Here is a 24,028-nt window from a genome sequence, read left to right as displayed (position 1 = left end):
TTATTCTTCTGAACTCCAGAGAATATAGTTCCAGGCAACTCAATCTCTCCTCATAGGTTAACCCCTTCATCCCCAGAATCAACCTGGTGAACCTCCTCTGCATTGGTTCCGAAGCCAGTATATCCTTCCTCAAGTATGAAGACCAGAACTGCACACAATACTCCAGGTGCGGACTCACCAGGACCCTGTATAGTTGCAGCATGACCTCCCTGCTCTTGAATTCAATCCCTCTAGCAATGAAGGCCGACATTCTGTTTGCCTTCTTAATAACCTGTTGTACCTGCAAGCCAACATTTTGCGATTCATGAACAAGCACTCCCAAGTCCCTCTGCACAACAGCATGCTGCAATCCTTCACCATTTAAATAATAATCTGCTCTTCTATTATTCCTTCCAAAGTGGATGATCTCGCATTTACCAACGTTGTATTCCATCTGCCAGACCTTGGCCCACTCACATGACCTATCTATATCCCTCTGCAGATTCTCCACGTCCTCTGTACAATGTGTTTTTCCACTCAGTTTAGTGTCATTGGCAAATTTTGCTACGCTACACTCAGTCCCTTTTTCCAAATCATCAATGTAAATGGTAAACAGCTGTGGGCCTGGCACCGACCCCTGCAGCACCCCACTCACCACTGACTGCCAACCCGAGAAACACCCATTTATACCAACTCTCTGCCTTCTATTTGTTAACCAATCCACTATTCACGCCAATACACTTCCTCCGACTCCACGCATCCGTATCTTATTTATCAGCCTCTTGTGCGGCACCTTATCGAACGCGTTCTGGAAATCCAAGTATATGACATCCACCTGTTCCCCTCTATCCACTGCACTCATTATGTCCTCAAAGAACTCCAGTAAGTTTGTCAAACAGGACCTGCCCTTTCTGAATCCATGCTGTGTCTGTCTAATGGAACCACTCCTTTCTAAATGTTTCGCTGTTTCTTCCTTAATGACAGCTTCAAGCATTTTCTCGACTAATGATGTTAAGCTAACTGACCTACAGTTGCCCATCTTTTCCCTACATCCTTCTTTAAAAAGTGGCATGACATTTGCTGTCTTCCAGTCCGCCAGGACCTGCCCAGAGACTAGAGAGTTTTGATAAATGATTGCCAACGCGTCTACTATAACCTCCGCCAATTCCTTAAGCACCCTGGGATGCATCCCATCAGGACCAGGGGACTTACCAACCTTCAGACCCTCTGAATCATTATCTCCTTAGTGACAGTGATCTTATCGAGGTCCTCACCACCCACTTCGTTAGTAACATCCGTCTTTGGCATATTAGATGAGTCCTCCACCATGAAGAGTGACACAAAATAGTCATTCAATGCCTCAGCCGTTTCCTCATCACCCAATACCAATTTCCCCTTCTCATCTTTCAAGGGATGCATGAGCTTTAAATTTGATTCTATCTTTTATTTCCTCAGTTATCCAAGGCTGGCTCTCCCCACACTTACTGTTCTTACTTTTGATTGGAATATACTTTTGTTGAGCACTGTGAAAAAATCTATTTGGAAGAATTCCACTGTTCCTTAGCTGTCCTACGAAATAGCCTGTGCTCCCAAACCACACTAGCCAACTCCTCCCTCATCCCGTTGTAGTCTCCCTTGTTAAAGCATAATGCACTGGCTTTAGATCTAACTATTTCATCCTCCATCTGAATGCGAAATTCAATCATACTATCATCACTCTTTCCAAGAGGATCCCTGACTACAAGATCGTTAATCTTACCTGTCTCATTGCACAGGACTAGATCTAAGAAAACATTTACCCTTGTAGGTTCACTAACATGCTGCTCAAGAAAGCCATCACGGACGAATTTTATGAAGTCCTCTTCAAGACTTCCTTGACCAACCTGTTTCACCCAATCTTTGTGAAAGTTAAAACCTCCCATGACAACAGCCGTTCAGTTCTTACAAGCCTCAGTTACTTCCTGATTAATCACCTCTGCCACTGCCAATAGACAACACCATGATTTTTTCCCTTCAACAATCTTATATTGTCTCTCACAATCGCCCTGATCTCATCGCTAATCAAGAGCGCCACCCCACCTCCTCTGCCTTCCTGCCTATCTGTCCGTGTTACCTGATACCCTTGGATTTTTAATTCCCAGACATCTCCACCTTGCAACCAGGTTTCTGTAGTGGCCACTAAAACATATTTTCAGGACTTGTCCCTTCATTTCTGCCATAGACTGAACCAAGCTCTTCTCTCCGGCTTTATCTATGTTAGACTTGTTTAATGTGTTTCTGATTGCTGCTGTGGAAATGAACACGATTCCTGCTTCACTGAAAAGGAACATTCATTCCCCAGACTGCAGCGCCCCTGGTGGACACCCGCGGTACTGCAGGCGTTCAGCAGCTCCCCGAAAGTGAATGGACCCTGAACCAGGAAGTACCGGGAGTTAACATGGCTTCGAAAGGACAGGTCGAGAGTTTAACCGAGGAGGCAATTTGTCCCATCTGCCTGGATTTCTTCACCGATCCGGTGTCACTGGAGTGTGGTCACTACTTCTGCCGCTCCTGCATCACACGGTGTTGGGAAAGGGAGGAGAGAAACTCCTGCCCGGAATGTAGAGCGGAGTTTGCGGACCGCACCCTCAGGGCCAGTCGGGCCTTAGCAAATCTGTCTGAGAAAGCTCGAAAACTAAACCTGAATCCGAAAGAGAAGGAAAATAAACTTCACTGCGAGAAACATGAGGAAGAACTGAAGCTGTTTTGTGAGACGGACAAGACACTGATCTGCCTGATCTGTGCGACTGCGCGGGATCACAAGTCTCACAACTTCATGCCGGTTAGCGAAGCCGTTGAAATCTACAAGGTAAAACTAACCAGGTTTTGATCAGCTGTTTACTTAGTTGAATATTTTGGTCTTTCTTTTTCAATACTTTTATTAATATCTACATAAAAGAATACAGGGTACAGTAAGATATATGATATATATCGATTACAATATACTGAAATCACAGATTATGTGTAATTGCTCTATATCCATATGGATTAAATTTAAACATAAAATTGAAAAGAAATAATTTCATTATACAAAAAATCTAAACCGACTACCAGAAAAAAACAGCTGTTTGCTTAAAAAAAAGAAAAGGAAAAAAGCCTTAACATATAGTGAAACATATTATTAGCCAACATCTGTACTTAATAGCAAATCAAAGATTTTGAAAGTAATTTAAAAAAGGTCCCCACAGTGTTAAAAAATCTTGTCCAGGTTCAGAAATTGAACAACGAATCTTCTCTAAATTTAAGCAAGACATAACATCATGTAACCAATGAGTATGAGTAGGCAGAGTGGCATCCTTCCACATAAGCAACAATGCCCTCCCGGCTATTAGAGAAATAAAGGCCAAAATATACAAATCATGTGTCTCCAAAATAATATAATTTCCTCCAACAATACCAAATAAGGCAGTCATAGGATTACGTTTAAAATTTACTTTAAAAAGCACCGAAAAAGTTTGAAATACTTCCTTCAATATTTTTTAAGACTCGGACAAGCCCAAAACATATTGATTAGTGAGGCGTCTCCATTATTACATCTATCACAATAGGGAGATATATCCGAATAAAAATGAGACAGCTAATCTTTAGACTTATGGGCTCTATGAACCAGTTTAAATTGTAGAAGAGAATAATGGGCATATAACGATGAGGTATTAACCAATTTAAAAAATTTCATTCCAAGTGTCCTCAGAAATTGAAATCTGTAAATCTTGTTCCCAAAGGTTTTTAATTTTATCTAAAGGAATATTTTGGTCTAATTTCTTTACTCTCTGATTCCCAGGGTCAGATTAAATCTTCTTTAGACTCTCTCACGAAAAAGAAATCAAACTTCGAGGAAATGGAGCAACAACAGAAAGAGAAGATTTCTGCAGTCCGGGTGAGACTTCCAAAGCAGAATTCACATATTTGTTGTGTAGTTTTGTTCCCTTTAATGTAGAATAGCAGAGTATCGCAGCTTCAGTAACCTGGGAACGATCCTGGCCCCTGGAGCTGTCTGCGTGGAGTTTGCATGTTCTCCCCGTATCCAGTACCTTCCTTTAGCCAACATTGCATGGTTGAACGGTAAATTGGTGACTGTAATTAACCTTGCGACGTTGGGTGGTCTGTGATTCAGGTCAGAGTTAGCGGGTCAGAGACGGAGTATATGTTTCAGGGAGACGTGGGGGAATGTGATGGAGGGGATTGTTCTGAGAACCAGCATAGACTTTAATGGGCTGAATGGTTACCTTCCATGTCAGAAGGAAATACAAAAAATAGCCTCAAATAGTAAACTAGCCTCTCCTTTCATTGACAGGAACAGTCACACAGTCTTCAGTCCCAGATCACATCCCATTTTGCTGAACTGCGCCGGGTTCTCACTGAGAAAGAGCAGCACACACTCCGAGATCTCAGGGAAGAAGAGGAGAGGATTCTGAATCAAATGGAAAAAAATCTTCAAGAGATTCAAGAGAATTTAAATTCTATCCAGGAGGAAATCTTAAAGTTACAGGAACAGATGGATCAACAGGAAAATATCACATTCCTCATGGTGAGAGATTTCAGTTTGTTTCTGTAAAAGTGCCCAGTCACAAAATGATGTAATTTATCACAAATACTGTAGTTGGAAACTGATTTCCACCATGTCAACGTCTTGACTGTTTAGAATTGTCATTGTCCCAAACCGGCCTCCCACAACATCTGTACATCACAGGACAGTCTGCAACCTTCTCAGGAATGAGTTACTCTGACCAGAGCACTGAGCTGGTGTTCGTTTCTGTGATTCCCACGTATAATATCCCCTGAGACTCAGAGTAACATCCAGTTACAGTCACAGGCTGTGAGTGTGGTTCTGATACTCTCCTCACCACATTTTTGTGGCATTATTAACAACCGACTGATGTTTTGTCTTTGACTTTTGGGCTGACACAAGCAGAAATATTTTCTCCATTCCACCCCATCAAATCCATTTGGAATGTAAAATTCCCTCATCTGATCCTCCCTGACATTGTATCCAGATAAAAATACACAACCTGTCCAGTCTCTCCTGTAAGTTCCATCCTCTCAGTTATGGTATAAATTTCATAAACATTCCTAATACTTTCTCCCGTGGTTCAGTCTCCCTCTTTCTCCGTGTGTGTCAGTGGGAGTAAGTGGGAATTTTCAGCAGCTTGTAATAACTTGTCTCAGATTCCTGCTGTTCGGATGCCGATGGTCATCTCAGTCAATTGAGATCTGTGTTTTATTTATTTCAGGAGGAAGCTCGTCGGAAGAGGAGGTAGGACATGGTCTTGACTGAAACTCTGCATGGATTTGTAAAATAGTTCAAATATCACTGATGTTCAGTTTATAACCAGCTGTGTAATATTTACAGGAGCAGTGATGATGCCCACACATTGTCAGTGACAGACGGTGCCCTACTGGCTGAAAACTTCTATCACCCCTATTTGTTCGACACAGCATTGGGAGAAGCATTTCGTGGCATTAAGCGAGGTAAAACATACAGATTCATTTGTTCTTGTTTCAGACACAATTAATTAATAATTGGACACAAAATTTGGTTGTAATAATAGGGAAGTGAAGTGTATTCTGGCCCTAACCCCACCTGCAGGGAGGCATCACTGTCACATGATCATCTGGAGATGTCAGACCCCTGAACACACCAACACTGGGTCAAAATATAACCAATTCACGGGGCTGTCAGATGAACCACTGCATCCTGATCCCATTCATACTGGGAAAATATGTCAATGCATGCGCTTGAATCCTGCCACAGTAGCTCTGGAATTAACGTTTCATTAATGACATTAAAGGGGTTAAAATCTGGTATCACTGTGGTGACGGGGATTGTCAGAAAAATACACCAGTCCTTCGAGCCACTCACCCTGTCTGACCTGTCCGTGACCGCAGTCTGATTGACTCAGCTCTGCCCCCTGCTGGACTCGCGAGTCTCACTTGTTGTGATCAAACCACCTATTGAGACTGAGCCCGGACACACCAACCAGCTTTAACAGTGGTGGACACAGCATAACTGGTCTGGCAAATCTCCCTCACACACATTCACAAGAAGGTTCAGCAGATTGTAGTCAGAGCCTCAGCATTGCACATTGTTAGTCCCCTCAGTAACCTGGAAACTATTCTCTTCAGACACAGTGAATGGTTTCTATTTGAACAATTCACACATTGTCCTTCTAACATATCCTTCTAACCATTGCCTATTGTTGTACCTGCCTAAAGTGATTTTATAATATTTTAATTATACCTTTGGCAGCAAATTCCACATATACCCATTTCCGTCAAAGTGAGAAAGTCTGTTTTGGGATGTGATCTTTCTTCAGGACTAAAATTGTTGAGGGGAGATGCTGGAATAAAAAGGTGGGGAGAGGGGAGAGAGACTAGCTGGAAGGTGATAGGTGAAGCTGGGGGGGTGGGAAAGTTAAAGGGCTGGAGAAGGAGGAATCTGATTGGAGAGGGAGGTTTGCTAGTGCTATTGGGGAGGGTTTAAACTAGATTTGCAGGAGGATGGGAACCAGAGTTCCAGAGCAGATAGTGGGGCGGGGGTGAAAATAAGTTATATTAAAAGTTCATGCAAAGTCAGAAATAGAAGGGTTGTGTGTGGTGGTAATAATCTTCTGAGGTGTGTCTATTTCAATGCGAGGAGTGTTGTGGGGAAGGCAGACGAGCTGAGAACGTGGATTGACACATGGAATTATGACATTATAGCCATTAGGGGCAGGACTGGCAGCTTAATGTTCCAGGGTTCCCATGTTTCAGACGTGATAGAGGCAAAAGGATGAAGGGGGGGTGGCATTGCTAGTCAGGGAAAATATTAAAATGTTACAGCAGTGCTCAGGCAGGACAGATTAGAGGGCTTGTCTACCGAGGCCATATGGGTGGAGCTGAGAAACAGGAAAGGTATAACACCATTAATGGGGTTGTGTTATAGACCACCCAATAGTCAGGGAGAATTGGAGGAGAAAATCTGCAGAGATATAGCAGACAACTGCAGGAAACATAAAGTTGTAATAGTAGGGAATTTTAATTTTCCACATATTGATTGGGACTCCCATACTGTTAAAGGTCTAGATGAGTTAGAGTTTGTAAAATATATTCAGGAAAGTTTTATAAATCAATAAATAGAGGTACCAACTAGAGAGGATGCAATATTAGATCTCCTATTAGGGTACGAGTTAGGACAAGTGACGGAAGTGTGTGTAGGGGAACACTTTGAGTCTAGTGATCATAACGCCATTAGTTTCAACTTGGTCATGGATAAAGATAGATCTGGTCCTCGGGTTGAGGTGCTAAACTGGAAAAAGGCCAAATTTGAAGAAATGAGAAAGGATCTAAAAAGCGTGGATTGGGACAGGTTGTTCTTTGGCAAGGATGTGATAGAAAAGTGAGAGGCCTTCAAAGGAGACATTTTGAGAGTTCAGAGTTTGTATGTTCCTGTCAGGATTAAAGGCAAAGTGAATAAGAATAAGGAATCTTGGTTTTTGAGGGATATTGAAATCTGATAAAGAAGAGAGAGTTTTATGACAGGTATAGGCAACAAGCAGCAAATAAGGTGCTTGAGGAGTATAAAACGTGCAAGAAAATACTTTTCTCTTTTTACAATATTTTTATTCAGAAGAAAAAAACCAAGATTTACAGAGTGCAACACATAGATACATCTCAACATAACTTGTGTACATTCATATATTGTAATAAAATTGATCAAAATGTTATAGCATAACACATAAAGGTATACCACTCTGTAATCAAAAATTTAAAGATAAGCCATACATCATAAAATAAATTTTTTATATAAAAAAAAGTCAACCCCCAACCAACTACCAAAGAAAAAAGCTGATGGATGAAAATGGATAATTAGGGGAAAAAAAGACATATTCACTTAAGAAGAGAAGATAAAAAATATACATAAAAGTCTGTGCACTGTTAAACTTTATAAATTGGAAAAGTAATTTAGGAAAGGTCCACAGGAAAATGCTCAAGAAAAAAATCAGGAGGGCTAAAAGAAGACATGAGGTTGCTTTGGCAGTCAGGGTGAAAGATAATCCTAAGAGTTTCTACAGGTATGTTAAGAGCAAAAGGATAGTAAGGGATAAAATTGGTCCTCTTAAAGATCAGAGTGGTATGGAGCCAAAAGAAATGGTGGAGATCTTAAATGGGTTTTTTTGTATCTGTATTTATTAAGTTTAGCCCCCTGGGTCGCCTCAGGCTCGCTCAGCTCATTTCCGTCTAGAGGGAGCAGCCTTCGGCCCCGCCAAACTGGGTAATCAGCTGGTGTAGATGCTGTGTGATGTCCCCGCCCCGCCAAGTAACAGACAGAACACCATATGCAACTAAATGATTACACTTTATAGACCTTACTGGAGCTATGTACTTAATAGAGACACAATATGAAAGGGAAAAAAAGGCGCCAAAGTTATCAAAGTCCAACCACTTCGTGCACAACCCGTTGGAGCTCAGTTAACAAAGCCTTCTTGCCACCATTCGATCCCCTCCGACCTCCTCGACCCGCCGCCTGGGACCAACAACAGTGGTTGACCAGACGCTCCACATGAATCTGTCCTCGTCTCCTCTCCTCGCCGAAAACCCTGGGCCTCAGACCCCCTCTTGGGGCTGTTCCGTTGCCCAGTTTACAAAATTGCTTCTTCTCCTTCTAACCCCCTCGCGCCATCTCCTTAAAAGCCCACTCTACACTAGCTTACAAACCCACAAGAAAGTATAACCTCTATCCCAATTGGTAAACAAACGAATACAATTCTCGTTATCAGTAATTATAACCCAAACAAGCTTCAAGAGAAAGCACTCTCTCACCAGTTAGCATAACAAAGAAGCATTTGTACTTTTAACAAACAAGAAGCCATTTTGATTAACACACGCAGTAACATAAAGAAAGAAGAAACCCCCTTACATAAGGAAACTGGCAATGAGTCTATGGAACTAAGGCAAACAAGTAGTCAGCTCATGGAACCTATACAGATTGAAGAGGAGGAGGTGCTTGCTGTCTTGAGGCAAATCAGGGAAGATAAATCCCCAGGACTTGACAGGGTATTCCCTCAGATCTTGAAGGAGACTAGCGTTGAAATTGCAGGGGGCCTTGGCAGATATATTTAAAATGTCAGTATCCATGGGTCTGGTGCCGGAGGATTGGAGGATAGCTCATGTTGTTCATTGTTTAAAAAAGGCTCTAAAAGTAATCTGGGAAATTATACGCCAGTAAGTTTGACATCAGTAGTAGGTAATTTATTGGAAGGAGTTAGGATCTACAAGTATTTGGATAGACAGGGACTTAATAGGGAGAGTCAACATGGCTTTGTGCATGGTAGGTCATGTTTAACTAATCTATTAGAGTTTTTCAAAGAGGTTACCAGGAAAGTGGATGAAGAGAAGGCAGTGGATGTTGTCTACATGGACTTCAGTAAGGCCTTTGACAAGGTCCCGCATGGGAGGTTAGTTAGGAAGATTCAGTCGCTCGGTATACATGGTGAGGTAGTAAACTGGATTAAACATTGGCTCAATGGGAGAAGTCAGAGAGTGGTAGTGGAGAATTGCTTCTCTGAGTGGAGGCCTGTGACTAGTGGTGTGCCACAGGGATCAGTGCTGGGTCCATTGTTATTTGTCATCCGTATCAATGATCTGGATGATAATGTGGTAAATTGGATCAGCAAATTTGCTGATGATACAAAGATTGGAGGTGTAGTGGACAGTGAGGAAGGTTTTCAAATCTTGCAGAGGGACTTTGACCAGCTGGAAAAATGGGCTGACAAATGGCAGATGGAGTTTAATGCAGCCAAGTGTGAAGTATTGCAATTTGGAAGGACAAACCAAGGTAGAACATACAAGGTAAATGGTTGGACACTGAGGAGTGCAGTAGAACAGAGGAATCGGGAAATACAGATACATAATTCCCTAACAGTGGCGTCACAGGTAGATAGGGTTGTAAAGAAAGCTTTTGGCACATTGCCTTTATAAATCAAAGTATTGAGAATAAGAGTTGGAATGTTATGGTGAGGTTGTATAAGACATTGGTGAAGCCGAATTTGGAGTATTGTGTGCAGTTTTGGTCACCGAATTACAGGATTCAAGATTACAGGGATTACAAGGTTGAAAGAGTGCAGACACGAGGAAATCTGCAGATGCTGGAAATTCAAGCAACACACACAAAATGCTGGTGGAACACAGCAGGCCAGGCAGCATCTATAGGAAGAAGTCCAGTCGACGTTTCGGGCCGAGCCCCTTTGTTTCAGTTAGTCCTGACAAAGGGTCTCGGCCCAAAACGTCAACTGTACTTTTTCCTATAGATGCTGCCTAGCCTGCTGCGTTTCACCAGCATTTTGTGTGTGTTGCTTGAAAGAGTGCAGAGAAGGTTTACAAGGATGTTGCCGGGACTTGAAAAACTGAGTTACAGAGAAAGGTTGAATAGGTTAGGACTTTATTCCCTGGAGCGTAGAAGAATGAGGGGTGATTTGATAGAGGTGTATAAAATTATGATGGGTATAGATAGAATGAGTGCAAGCAGGCTTTTTCCACTGACGCTAGTGGAGGAAACAAAAACAGGGCATGGGTTAAGGGTGGAGGGGGAAAAATTTAAAGGGAACATTGGGGGGGTGCTTCTTCACACAGAGAGTAGTGGGAGTGTGGAATGAGCTGCCAGTTGAAGTGGTAAATGCGGGCTCACTTTTAACATTTAAGAAAAACTTGGACAGGTACATGGATGAGAGGGGTATGGAGGGATATTATCCAGGAGCAGCTCAGTGGGACTAGGCAGAAAAATGGTTCGGCACAGCCAAGAAGGGCCAAAAGGCCTGTTTCTGTGCTGTAATGTTCTATGGAGAGTGGACCATAAGAGAAAGGGAAGGAGGAGGGGACCCAGGGAGTAGTGATTGGGAGGTAAGAAGAGGTTAAAGGCCAGAGTGGGGAATAGAAGAAGAGGGGAGGGGATGAGAAAAATTTTACCTGAAGAAGAAATCAATATTCATGCCATCAGGTCAGAGGCTACCCAGGCAGAATACAAGGTGTTCTCCTCCATCCTGAGGATGGCCTCATCTTGGCGCAAGAGGCAGTCACGGACCGACATTTTGGAATGGGAATTAAAATGTTTGGCCACTGGGAAGTTCCCCTTTGGGCGGATAGAGTGGAACCTCCTTTACTGATAAGATTCCAGCACAGGTTGGCCTTTGTACTCCTGTTTTTCAACCTCCCACAGCTGTCTCCCACCTTCCCATCTCCCAACTATCCCCGCAACCCCGCTCCGACTAGCGATCAAAACTTTCACTGTGTTGTTGTTGGTTTCACTTCCCAGTGTCTCCCAACTCCACAGTCCACACTCCCCACCCTTCCGCTACCTGGAACAAGCTGCCTGCCATCTTTCACCAATCTTCAGTCCACAGTCACTTCAGACTCCTGTCTCATCACTCCCCTTCTCCTCTGCTCAATCTAACCCATCATAACCCCATATATCTCTGTTAGATCACCTCCCAGTCCATTTACCTGCATTTGGCCTGTATCTTTCTAAACCTGCCTGTCATCATTTCTCAGTCCCAGGGCTCAGCTCCTCTTCTGTGCCAGTTCCACAGGATCCTCAATTCCCCTGTGTTATGGAAGATTATCAACCTCATTTTCTACCACATTACAGAAGCAAATGTGCTGCAGGTCCTAAAATGCAGAAAGGTCGATAAATCCCCAGGTCCTGATCAAGTGTATCCCAGGACTTTGTGGGAAGCTCATGAGGAGAGTGTGGGGCCCATTTTGGAGATGTGTGTGTCATCGATAGCTGTGAGTGAGGGGCCAGAAGACTGGAGGAAGACTAATGTTGAACATTTATAGAAGATCGGCTGTTGGGAAAAGCCTGGGAAGTACAGACCAGTGAGCCTAACGTCAGTGGAGGGTTCATTAATGGAGGGGATTCTGAGAGACAGGATCTACATTCATTTGGAAAGGCGAGGACTAATCAGGGAGACCCAGCTTGTCTTTATGATTTGGATCACTCTGTACAGTGCTGGTGATCTTTCTACAGGAAGGATGTTATTAAACTGAGAGGGTATAAAACAGATTTACAAGGATGTTACTGGGACTGGAGGGTTTGGGTTATAAGGAGAGGCTGGATATTCTGGGATTTTTTCCTGGAGCTCAGGAGGCTGCCAAAGCAAACCGTAGAGGTGGATACAGTTACAGTGATTGAAAAGACATCGGGACAGGAAAGGCCTCAAAGATCTCCATTTTTTTCTGGGCACCAGAACTAACCAGTTCCCCTCCACCACCACTCTCCTCCGCTCAGCGGAACGTCCTCAATCTCAACAGTTTCTCCTTTGGATCCTCCCGCTTCACTTAGACAGAAGGTGTAGCCATGGACACTCACGTGGGCCCCAGTGATGCCCACCTGTTTGTTGGCTACATGGAACAGTTTATGTTGCAGTCCTACACTGGTGACTTTTCCTATGCTACATCAATAACTGTATTGGTGTTGCTTCGCACTTGTGCTGAACATGTTGATTTCATCCACTTTGCCTCCAACTTCCACCCTGCCCTCAAATTCACCTGGTCCATTTCCAATACATCCCTTCCCTTTCTTGATCTCATTGTCTCTATCTCTGGTGACAGCTTATCCACAAATGTCTAATATAAATGGACTCTCACAGCTACCTGGACCATACCTCATCCCACCCTGCTACTTGTAAAAATGCGAATCCAATCTCTCAATTCCTCTGTCGCCTCCGATTCTGCTCTCAGGATGAGGCTTTTCATTCTACAACAAAGGACATGTCCTCCTTTTTCAAAGAAAGGGGCTTCCCTTCCTCCACCGTCAACACTACCCTCAACCGCATCTCTTCCATTTCACGCACGTCTGCTCTTACTCCATCCTTCACCACCCTACCAGGGATAGGGTTCCTCTTGTCCTCATCTACCATCCCACCAGACTCTGCATCCACCAAATAATTCTCTGAAACTCTGCCACCTCCAATGAGATCCCACCACCAAGCATTTTTTTTTCCCTCCTGCCCCACGCAACTCCCTTCTCTGTTCGTCCCTCCCCACAGATCCCCATCCTGGCACTGATCCTTGCAAGGGTAACGTGCTACACTTGCCTCTACACATTCTCTCGCACTACCATCCAGGGCCCTAAACAGTCCTTCCATCTGAGGGGAAACTTGATCTGTGAGTCTGTTGGGGTCAGACACTGTGTCCGGTGTGGCCTCCTTTGTATCGGTGAGACCTGACGTAGTTTGGGAGACCGCTTCACCGAGCATCTACGCTCCATCCGCTAGAACAAGATCTCCCAGTGTCCACTCCCGATTCCCATTCTGATATATCCTCTACTGTCAGAATAAGGCCACACTTGGGTTGGAGGAACAACACCTTATATTCCATTTGGGGAGTCTCCAACCTGATGACAAGAACATCATTCTTAAACTTCCGGTAATTCCCCCAAACCGCACCTCCCCCTTCTCCATTTCCCATCCCCTTTTCCCTCTCTCAGCTCATCTTGCCAATTAACTTACCAGCTTGTTACTTCATCCCTCCTCCTCCAGGTTTCACCCACATCTCCTCCATTTCCCGCACTTCGGCCCTCACCCCATCCTCCCGTCACCACAACAGGGACCGTGTCCCCCTTGTCCTCACCTACCACCCCACCAGCCTCCGGATCCAGCATATTATCCTCCGCAACTTCTGCCACCTTCAACAGGACCCCACCACTAAGCACATCTTTCCCTCTCTACCCCTCTCTGCTTTTTGCAGGGATCGTTCCCTCCGCGACTGCCTGGTCCACACGTCCCTCCCCACAGATCTCCCACCTGGTACTTACCCCTGCAAGCGTAAGTGCTACACCTGTCCCTACACCTCCTCTCTTACCACCATTCAGGGCCCCAAACAGTCCTTCCAGGTGAGGCAACACTTCACTCGTGAGTCTGTTGGAGTCATCTATTGCAGCCGGTGCTCCCGGTCTGGCCTCCTCTACATCGATGAGACCAGACGCAGATTGGGGGACCGCTTCGTCGAGCACCTCCGCTCCGTCCGCCACAACAGACAGGATCTCCCGGTTTCCACCCACTTCAACTCTGCTTCACATTCCCATTCGGATATGTCCATACATGGCCTCCTCTACTGCCATGATGAGGCCAAACTCAGGGTGGAGGAGCAACACCTCATATACCGTCTGGGTAGTCTCCAGCCCCTGATATGAACATCGAATTCTTCAACTGCCTATCACCTCTCTCCTGATTCTGTCTTCTTCTACTACCCATAGTGCTTTCCCCTTACATTCCGTCATCACCTCTCCGGCCTATCCCCTCCCTGCTTCCCCTGCCCCCCCCCCCCCCCCCCCCCCCCCCGATCTTTCCCCTTACTGGTTTTTCACCTGGCACCTACCAGCCTTCTCCTTCCCACCCTCCCCCTTCCTCTTCAGTCCTGATAAAGGGTCTCAGCCCAAAACGTTGACTTTACTTTTTTCCGTGGATGTTGGCCTGGACTGCTGGGTTCCTCCAGCATTTTGTATTTGTTGCTTGGACAGGTACGTGGGTAGGAAAGCTTTAAAGGAATAATGGCAAATGTAGGCAAGTGGAACTAGATCAATAGAATAAGTTGGTCAGCACGAATGAATTCGGCCTCAGCTCCATTTTAAATGTTCATTCACCTCATCCAGCTGTTGCTCCATCCATTCCTCACATCTATCTACTGTTATCCCCCTTTCTTTCCATTTTTGAGGAAATACCTTGAAACCTTGAAACACTTAACACATGCTGCTTGACCCACTGAGCTCCTCCAGAATTCTGTGTGTGTTGATCGGGAAAAATCCGCTCTCCATGTCGAGTAAATTCTTGGGAAGATGCTCGTTGTTCATCCGTTGTGTTTGGGTAAAACCCCGGGAAAGGTTTCTGTCGACCACCCGACTGTGCCTGAGGCCCAGCGGGTCCCCGGGGCCGCGCTGCCCGAGTCTCCCCTCGGTCCCGGGGCCGCGCTGCCCGAGTCTCCCCCCGATCCCCGGGGCCGCGCTGCCCGAGTCTCCCCCCCAATCCCCGGGGCCGCGCTGCCCGAGTCTTCCCCCCGATCCCCGGGGCCGCGCTGCCCGAGTCTCCCCCCGATCCCCGGGGACGCGCTGCCCGAGTCTCCCCCCGATCCCGGGGCCGCGCTGCCCGAGTCTCCCCCCCCGATCCCCGGGGCCGCGCTGCCCGAGTCTCCCCCCGATCCCCGGGGCCGCGCTGCCCGAGTCTCCCCCCGATCCCCGGGGCCGCGCTGCCCGAGTCTCCCCCCGATCCCCGGGGACGCGCTGCCCGAGTCTCCCCCCGATCCCGGGGCCGCGCTGCCCGAGTCTCCCCCCGATCCCGGGGCCGCGCTGCCCGAGTCTCCCCCCGATCCCCGGGGACTCTCTAATTCTCTGCTTCTCCCCCCAGTCTCTGTCACCCTGGATGTGGAAACGGCGCATCCGGGGCTCGAGGTGTCTGAGGATCGGAAGAGTGTGAGACGGACCGGGACCTGGAGGGATCTCCCTGACACCGTGAAGAGGTTCACAAACCGGCATTGTGTGCTGGGATCGGAGGGATTCACATCGGGGAGACATTACTGGGAGGTGGAGGTGACGGGGAATCAGCGCTGGAGTCTGGGAGTCGCCGCAGAGTCTGTGGACAGGAAGAGAGAGGTCACACTGAGTCCGGAGACCGGATTCTGGATCATCGCGCGGCTTGATGACGAGATGTGGGTTCTCACCTCCCCTGTGTCCCGTCTCCCTGCCGGTCCCATCCCCGGGAGGGTGGGAGTTTATCTCAGTTACGAGTCCGGGACAGTTTCATTTTACAACGCGGAGACCAAGTCCCATCTCCACACCTTCACTGGGAATAAATTCACGGAGAAACTTTATCCTTTCTTCTGGACTGGATATGAAAACCAGTGGCTGAGAATCTGCTCCGGTTCCGCTCCGGGTCTGTAAACGGGTCGGGTCCCGGAACCGGCGTCAGGAGTCAGTCAGTGTAAATATAAATGTGCGGAGAGTGAAATAAACACGATGTGAGAATTATCGATCCATTAATTTTAACTCGTTCACCGCATCCGTCAACGGAACAGAAACACTACGGATTCAGCAGCAGCCGTGGTCCTGAGTTCCCCCAGGTCCTAAAGTCCACCCGCACAAGTACAGGGCAACTGAGACAAGTGGTGGTAACATGCAAACCACCGGTGTCTCCCAGCGTGTCAGTTAACATCTATGGAGGGAAATGGGCAGGTGACGGGTGGATCCAGGTGAGGGGTAATAGATGAGGGAGGGGCAGAGATGTGTCAGATACTGGGAGGTGAGAGGTGTTAGTGACAAAGGGCTGAAGATTTTGGAATCTGACAGGAGGGGAAATTGGAGCCTGGAATAAAGGGAGGGAGGTGGGGAGGAGTGTGTGGGTGATGGGCAGATGGAGAGGGTGGGGAGCAGTGTGTGGGTGATGGGCAATGGAGAGGGTGGGAAAGGAGGGAAAAGAGATAGGGTGATGGGGTTGGTGAATCAGGAGGAGAGAGACAATTAAATAGGAAAAGTGACAGAGAGGGAGCGACTACCGGAATTTTGAGAATTCAGTGTTCATGCCACCAGGTTGCAGGCTGCCCAGGCAGAACTTGGGAAGCTGTTATGAGACAAATAGAGCCAGTATCTCTGCTTTGAATCAGATAGACCATGACATAGGAGCAGAATTAGGCCATCTAGCCCATTGAGTCCGCTCCGCCATTCAATCATGGCTGATCATTTTCTTTCTCCTCCTCAACCCCAGTTCCTGGCCTTCACCCCGTAACCTTTGATGCCGTGTCCAATCAAGAACCTATCAATCTCTGCCTTAAATACACCCAATGATCTGGCCTCCATAGCTGCATGGGGCAACAAATTCCACAAATTCAGCACCCTGTAGCTAAAGAGATTTCTTAACATTTCTGTTTTGAAAAGGTGCCCTTCTATCCTGAGGCTGTGCCCTCTTGTCCTAGACTCTCCCACCATGGGAAACATCCTTTCCACATCTACTCTGTCTAGGCCTTTCAACATTCAAAATGTTTCAATGAAATCACCACCCCCCCCCCACCCATCTTTATGAATTCCAATGAGTACAGACCCAGAGCCATCAAACGTTCCTCGTATGATAACCCTTTCATTCCTGGAATCATCCTTGTGAACCTCCTCTCCTCTGCTGGATCCTTCCAATACCACCACATCTTTTCTAAGATGAGGGGCCCAAAACTGTTCACAGCATTCAAGGTGAAGCCTCACCACTGCCTTATAAAGCCTCAGCATCACATCCTTGCTCTTGTATTCTAGACCTCTTGAAATGAATGCTAACGTGGCATTTGCCTTCCTCACCACAGACTCAACCTGCAAGGAAACCTTCAGGATGTTCTGCACAAGGACTTCCAAGTCCCTTTGCATCTCAGATTTTATGATTTTTTTCCCATTTACAACTCATTTATTTCTACTACCAAAGTGCATGACCATGCATTTTCCAACATTGTGTTTCATTTGCCACTTTCTTGCCCATTCTCCTAATCTGTCTGTCCTTTTGCATCCTACCTGTTTCCTCAACGCTACCTGCCCCTCCACCAATCTTCATTTCATCTGCAAACTTGGCAACAAAGCCATCTATTCCATCATCTAAATCATTTATATACAGCATAAAAGAAGTGGTCTCAACACCGACCCCTGCAGAACACCACTAGTCACTGGCAGCCAACCAGAAAAGGATCCTTTTATTCCCACTTGCTGCCCCCTACTAATCAGCCAATGCTCTAACCATGTTAGTAACTTTCCTTTAATACCATGGGCTGTAATTTGGTAAGCAGCCTCTTGTGTAGCACCTTGTCAAAGGCTTTCTGAAAGTCCAACATCCACTGCATCCCTTTATCTGTCCTACTTGTAATCTCCTCAAAGAATTCCAACAGGTTTGTCAGGCAGGATTTTCCCTGAAGGAAACCATGCTGACTTTGTCCTATCTTGTCCTGTGTCACTAAGTACTCCATCACTTCATCCTTAACAATTGGCTGTAACATCTACCCTACCACTGAGGTCAGGCTAACTGGTCTATAATTTCCTTTCTGCTGCCTTCCTTCTTTCTTCAAGAGTGGAGTAACATTTGCAATTTTCCAGTCCTCTGGCACCATGCCAGAATCTAATGATTTTTGAAAGGTCATTTCTAATGCCACCACAATCTCTAACCTACCTCTTTTAGAATCCTAGGGTGCAGTTCCTCTGGTCTGGGTGACTCATGTACCTTTAGGTCTTTCAGCTTTTAGGTCTCTTCAGCTTTCACCTTTTCTCTCATTTCATTCATCAGCCATCTCCTTGACCCCCATCATTATTTTTCCTGCCTCACTTTCTAGCGGTCCTATATCCACTCTTACTTTTTCTTTTATTTTCAACATACTTGAAAAAACTTTTACTATCTACTTTGACATTATTTGCTAGCTTGCTTTCATATTTAATCTTTTCCCTTCCAATGATTTTTTCAGTTGCTCTTTGTAGGTTTTGAAAACTTCCCAATCCTCTACATTCCCACTTATTTTTGCCTTCTTGTGTGCCCTTTCTTTTGCTTCTACAATAGCGTTGACTTCCCTTGTCAGCCATGGATGTACTATTTTACCATTTGAGTGGAAGGGAACCAGAGTGTTAGAGCAGATGGTGAGGTGGAGGAGGATAAAGGTCATTTCTTGTGTGGACAGAAATCCAGGGTTTGTATGTGATAGAAATATTCTCAGGTGCCAAATAGAGGAGACTGGGGAAGAGGCATCTGGCTCTCAAATAGAGAAAGATAGGAGACAGCGTGTGAGGGAGGATAGGCAGGTGATAGAGAAGGGAGGTGCTCAGACCGAAGGCATGAGATGTGTCTATTTTAACACAAGGAGTGTTGTGAACAAAGCAGATGAGCTTAGAGCGTGGATCAGTACTTGGAGATATGATGTGGTGGCCATAACAGAGACTTGGATGGCTCAGCAACAGGAATGGTTACTTCAAGTGCCGGGTTTTAGATGTTTCAGAAAGGACAGGGAGGGAGGTAAAAGAGGTGGGCGCGTGGCACTGTTGATCAGAGATAGTGTCACGGCTGCAGGAAAGGTGGATGTCAAGGAGACATTGTCTACAGAGTCTCTGTGGGTAGAGGTTAGGAACAGGAAAGGGTCAATAACTTTACTGGCTGTTTTTATAGGCCGCCCATAGTAATAGGGATATCGAGGAGCAGATAGGGAAACAGATCCTGGAAAGGTGTAATAATAACAGAGTTGTCATGATGGGAGATTTTAATTTCCCAAATATAGATTGGCATCTCCCTCGAGCAAGGGATTTAGATGGGGTGGAGTCTGTTAGGTGTGTTCAGTAAGGTTTCCTGACACAATATGTAGATAAGCCGACAAGTGGAGAGGCTGTACTTGATCTGGTATTGGGAAATGAATCTGGTCAGGTGTCAGATCTCTCAGTGGGAGAGCATTTTGGACATAGTGATCATAATTCTCTCTCCTTTACCATAGCATTGGAGAGAGATAGGAACAGACAAGTTAGAAAAGCATTTAATTGGATTAAGAGGAATTATGAGGCTATCAGGCGGAAAATTGGAATCTTAAATTGGAAACAGATGTTCTCAAGGAAAAGCACAGAAGAAATGTGGCAAACGTTCAGGGAATATTTGTGTGAAGTTCTGCATAGGTACATTCCAATGAGACCAGGAAGTTATGGTAGGATGCAGGAACCGTGATGTACAAAGGCTGTAATAAATCTGGTCAAGAAGAAAAGAAAAGCTTACAAAAGGTTCAGAGAGCTAGGTAATGTTAGAGATCTAGAAGATTATAAGGTTATTAGGAAGGAGCTTAAGAAGGAAATTAGGAGAGCCAGAAGGGGCCATGAGAAGGCCTGGATGAGATGTAACCCAGGCTACTTTGGGAGGTGAGGGAGGAGATTGGTGAGCCTTTGGCGATGATCTTTGCATCATCAATAGGGACGGGACAGGTTCCAGAGGACTGGAGGGTTGTGAATGTTGTTCCTTTATTCAAGAAAGGGAGTAGAGATAGACCAGGAAATTATAGACCAGTGAGTCTTACCTCAGTGGTTGGTAAGTTGATGAGAAGATCCTGAGAGGAAGGATTTATGAACATTTGGAGAGGTATAATGTGATTAGGAATAGTCAGCATGGCTTTGTCAAAGGCAGGTCATGCCTTACGAGCCTGATTGAATTTTTTGAGGATGTGACTAAACATATTGATGAAGGAAGATCCGTAGATGTAGTGTATATGGCATTTGACAAGGCATTTGATAAGGTACCCCATGCAAGGCTTATTGAGAAAGTAAGGAGGCATGGGATCCAAGGGGACATTGCTTTGTGAATCGAGAACTGGCTTGCCGAAAGAAGGCAACGAGTGTTTCTAGATGGGTCATATTCTGCATGGAGATCGGTGACCAGTGGTGTGCTTCAGGAATCTGTTCTGGGACCCTTACTCTTCCTGATTTTTAAAAATGACCGGGATGAGGAAGTGGAGGGATGGGTTCATAAGTTTGCTGATGACACTAAGGTTGGAGGTGTTGTGGATAGTGTGGAGGACTGTCAGACGTTACAGTGGGACATTGATAGGATGCAAAACTGGGCTGAGAAGTGGCAGATGGAGTTCAACCCAGATAAGTGTGAAGTGGTTCATTTTGGCAGAATATATTATGAATGGTAAGACTTTTGGCAGTGTAGAGGATCAGAGGGATCTTGGGGTCCGAGTCCATAGGACACTCAAAGCAGCTGCGCAGGTTGACTCTGTTGTTAAGAAGGCGTACAGTGTATTAGCCTTCATCAATCTTGGAATTGAATTTAGGAGTCGAGAGGTAATGTTGCAGCTATATAGGACCCTGGTCAGACCCCACTTGGAGTACTGTGCTCAGTTCTGGTCGCCTCACTACAGGAAGGATGTGGAAGCCACAGAACATGTGCAGAGGAAATTTACAAGAATGTTGCCTGGATTGGGGAGCATGTCTTATGAGGATAGGTTGAGTGAACTCAACCTTTTCTCCTTGGAGAGACGAAGAATGAGAGGTGACCTGATAGGGGTGTATAAGTTGTTGAGGGGCATTGATTGTGTGGATAGTCAGAGGCTTTTTCCCAGGGCTGAAATGGTTGCCACAAGAGGACACAGGTTTAAGGTGCTGGGGAGTAGGTACAGAGGAGATGTCAGGGGTAGGTTTTTTACACAGAGAGTGGTGAGTGCGTGGAATGGGCTGCCGGCAAAGGTGGTGGAGGCGGATATGATAGGGTCTTGAAGAGACTTTTAGATAGATACATGGAGCTTAGTAAAACAGAGGCTATAGGTAAGCCTAGTCATTTCTAGGGTTGGGACATGTTCGGCGCAACTTTGTGCTGTAGGTTTTCTATGTTTCTATTTGAGTATTTCTTCTTTTTTGGAATATACATGCCCTGCACCTTCTTAATTTTTCCCAGAAACGCACACCACTGCTGCTCTGCTGACATCCCTGCCAGCAGCTCTTTCCAATTTACTTTGGCCAACTCCTCTCTCAAACCACTGTCATTTCCCTTACCCCACTGAAATACTGCTATATCAGACTTTACTTTATCCCTATCAATTTTCAAGTTGAACTCAATCATACTGTGATCACTGCCAGTAGGTGGATTAGATTCTTTCCAGTATAGCAAGATACTAGTCAATAATTCATCTATCTGCACATGCCATACCTTAATTCAATTTAAGTTAGAACCATATCTTTGGCCCATATGTCCAAAGATAAATTGGCGCATATTTTTCCTAATATTATCCCTATTTGTGACAGATGTAATGCAGAAGTGGCTACTCTAACTCATATATTTTGGTCATGTGTAAGCTTAAACCATTTTTGGAGGGATGTGTTTGGAATATTATCTAAAGTTATAGATGTGGATGTTCAACCCAATTCACTTACAACAATTTTTGGGATTATTCCAGAGGAAGCAAGCAAAGTGTCTGCTTCCGCTCAACATGCGATAGCGTTTTCAACTTTACTGGCTAGGAGAGCTTGCTGTTTCTTAACTCCACCCACAAAGATTCAACATCTTCTGATCCTATGTCACATCTTTCTACTGATTTGATGCCATTATTTACCAGTAGAGCCACACCACCCCCTCTGCCAACCTTCCTATCACTCCGATATAATGTGTAACATTGGACATTCAGCTCCCAACTCCAACCATCCTTCAGCCACAATTCAGTGATGGCCACAACATCATACCTGGCAATCTGTAATATGCAACAAGATCATCCACTTTATTTCTTGTGCTACGCGTATTTAGATACAACACCTTGCTTACCATATTTGCTGTCCTTTCTGATTCTGCATCCCTAATGTTTTGATACTCAGCCTGTTGGCTGCAACTGAGTCCCATCACCTGCCTGCCCTTCCTGACAGTCTGACTGCAGGCTATCTTTACTTCTTTACCATCCGTCCTATCCTGAGTCCCTTCACTTTGGTTCCCAACCCCCTGCCAAATTAGTTTAAACCCTCTCCAATAGCTCTAACAAACCTGCCCGCAAGAATATTGGTCCGCCTCGGGTTCAGGTGCAACCCGTCACTTTAAAACAGGTCATACCTCCCCCAGAAGCGATCCCAATGATCCAAGAACCTGAAGCCCTTCCCCCTGCACTAGCTTCTCAGCCACACATTTACCTGCCAGATCATCGTGTTTCTACCCTCACTGGCACGTGGCACAGGCAGCAATCCAGAAATTACTACCTGGGCAGTCTTGTTTCTCAGCTTTCTACCCAGCTCTCTAAATTTTCTTTTCAGGACTCTCTCCAAAATGTTGACAGGATATGTGACATCCCTGACCCTGGGTCCCGGAGGCAACCCACCATCCGGGTGTCCTGTTCACATCCACAGGATCTCCTGCCTGTTCCCCTCACTATCGAGTCCGCTATCACTTCCGCACCCTTCTTCTCTGTCTTTCCCTTCTGCACCACAGACCCATGCTCAGTGCCTGTAACCCAGTCGCTGTGGCATTCTCCCAGGAGGTCATCCCCACAAAAGTATCAAAAGCGGTATTCTTGTTTTTGAGGGGGTGCTCACTCTAACTGCCTATTCCATAACTGCATATTCAGTTTTGGACCCACTTTTGGATGCATGAGAATCACAACAGGTCAGTCAGGATCTGTGGAGAGAGGAACAGGCTTCACGTTCCACGTTGGTGACCTCTCCCGGAATTGATTCAAACACTGCCTGCTCTGTTGTGGGTTTCAAGTAATTTCTGTTTTGTTTTAGTTCTTCCAGCATCTGATTGAAGAAAAAATGGGAGTGCAGTGTAAGATGCTCCGGAAGGGGGATAAAGAAGGAGGAATGTGATAGGAGAGGGGAGTGGACCATTAGAGAAACCGATGCTCAGGTTGGAACTACCCGGAGAGGTACAGTGAAGGTGAGAGAGACGTGGACATGATATTTCGGAGCCGGAAGTGTGGCAACACATGCAGGCTGATCCCAGCACAATCCTCAGACAGACTGTGTTGGTCATTGATACAAAACAACACCTTTCAGTGACATGTGCAGTTGACAAATAGAGCTAAGCCTTTTACATTTTTTCTTTCTCTTTTTCACTGTTATTAATGCCCTGAATCCAAGTGTTGAAGGCAAGGTTGAGAACGGAGTCTGTGGCCTAATGACAGAGCGAGTTATTTGCTGATGTCGCTGATAAAACTATCAAGCAAGATTGAAATTGTCAAGGACAAGAGCGGAAGGCGAGTGGGTGTTCAGCGCTGTCTGCCTGCACTTGACTGATCTCCCTCCCTCTCGCTGGCTGATGACGGATATTGATCGTGTGGATAGCCAGAGGCTTTTCCCCAGGGCTGAAATGGCTAACACAAGGGGACATAGTTTTAAGGTGCTTGGAAGTGGGTGCTGAGAGAATGCTAGGGGTAAGTTTTTTCACACGAGAGTGGTGGGTGCGTGGAATGCAGTGCTGGCGGTGGTGGTGGAAGTGGATACAATAGGGTCTTTTAAGAGCCTCTTAGACAGGTACATGGAGCTCAGAAAAATAGAGGGCTATGCGCCAGGGAAATTCTAGGCAGT

At 45.7% G+C, this 24,028-nt stretch overlaps 1 protein-coding gene across 1 annotated transcript; it reads left to right on the top strand.

Annotated features, from left to right (window-relative positions):
• Nucleotides 1-2,416: 2,416 nt before the first annotated feature.
• Nucleotides 2,417-16,018, top strand: LOC140721880 (zinc-binding protein A33-like). Its single transcript, XM_073036708.1, has 6 exons — nt 2,417-2,827; nt 3,800-3,895; nt 4,313-4,546; nt 5,250-5,272; nt 5,369-5,487; nt 15,393-16,018. The coding sequence occupies exons 1-6, from the start codon at nt 2,417-2,419 to the stop codon at nt 15,923-15,925; spliced, it is 1,416 nt and encodes a 471-aa protein (XP_072892809.1). The 3' UTR covers nt 15,926-16,018.
• Nucleotides 16,019-24,028: the final 8,010 nt, after the last annotated feature.

This window comes from Hemitrygon akajei, chromosome 2, assembly GCF_048418815.1.
Source record: "Hemitrygon akajei chromosome 2, sHemAka1.3, whole genome shotgun sequence".
Taxonomy (NCBI): Eukaryota; Metazoa; Chordata; class Chondrichthyes; order Myliobatiformes; family Dasyatidae; genus Hemitrygon; species Hemitrygon akajei.
This window is presented reverse-complemented; position numbering and strand designations above follow the sequence as displayed.

Bases quoted from the DNA above. Each gene is read 5' to 3' on its own strand.
- LOC140721880 (XM_073036708.1), top strand. From the start codon at position 2,417: ATGGCTTCGAAAGGACAGGTCGAGAGTTTAACCGAGGAGGCAATTTGT. The intron at 2,828-3,799 runs GTAAAACTAACC...TCTGATTCCCAG, and splicing joins AAGCCGTTGAAATCTACAAG to GGTCAGATTAAATCTTCTTT. The intron at 5,273-5,368 runs GTAGGACATGGT...TAATATTTACAG, and splicing joins GAAGCTCGTCGGAAGAGGAG to GAGCAGTGATGATGCCCACA.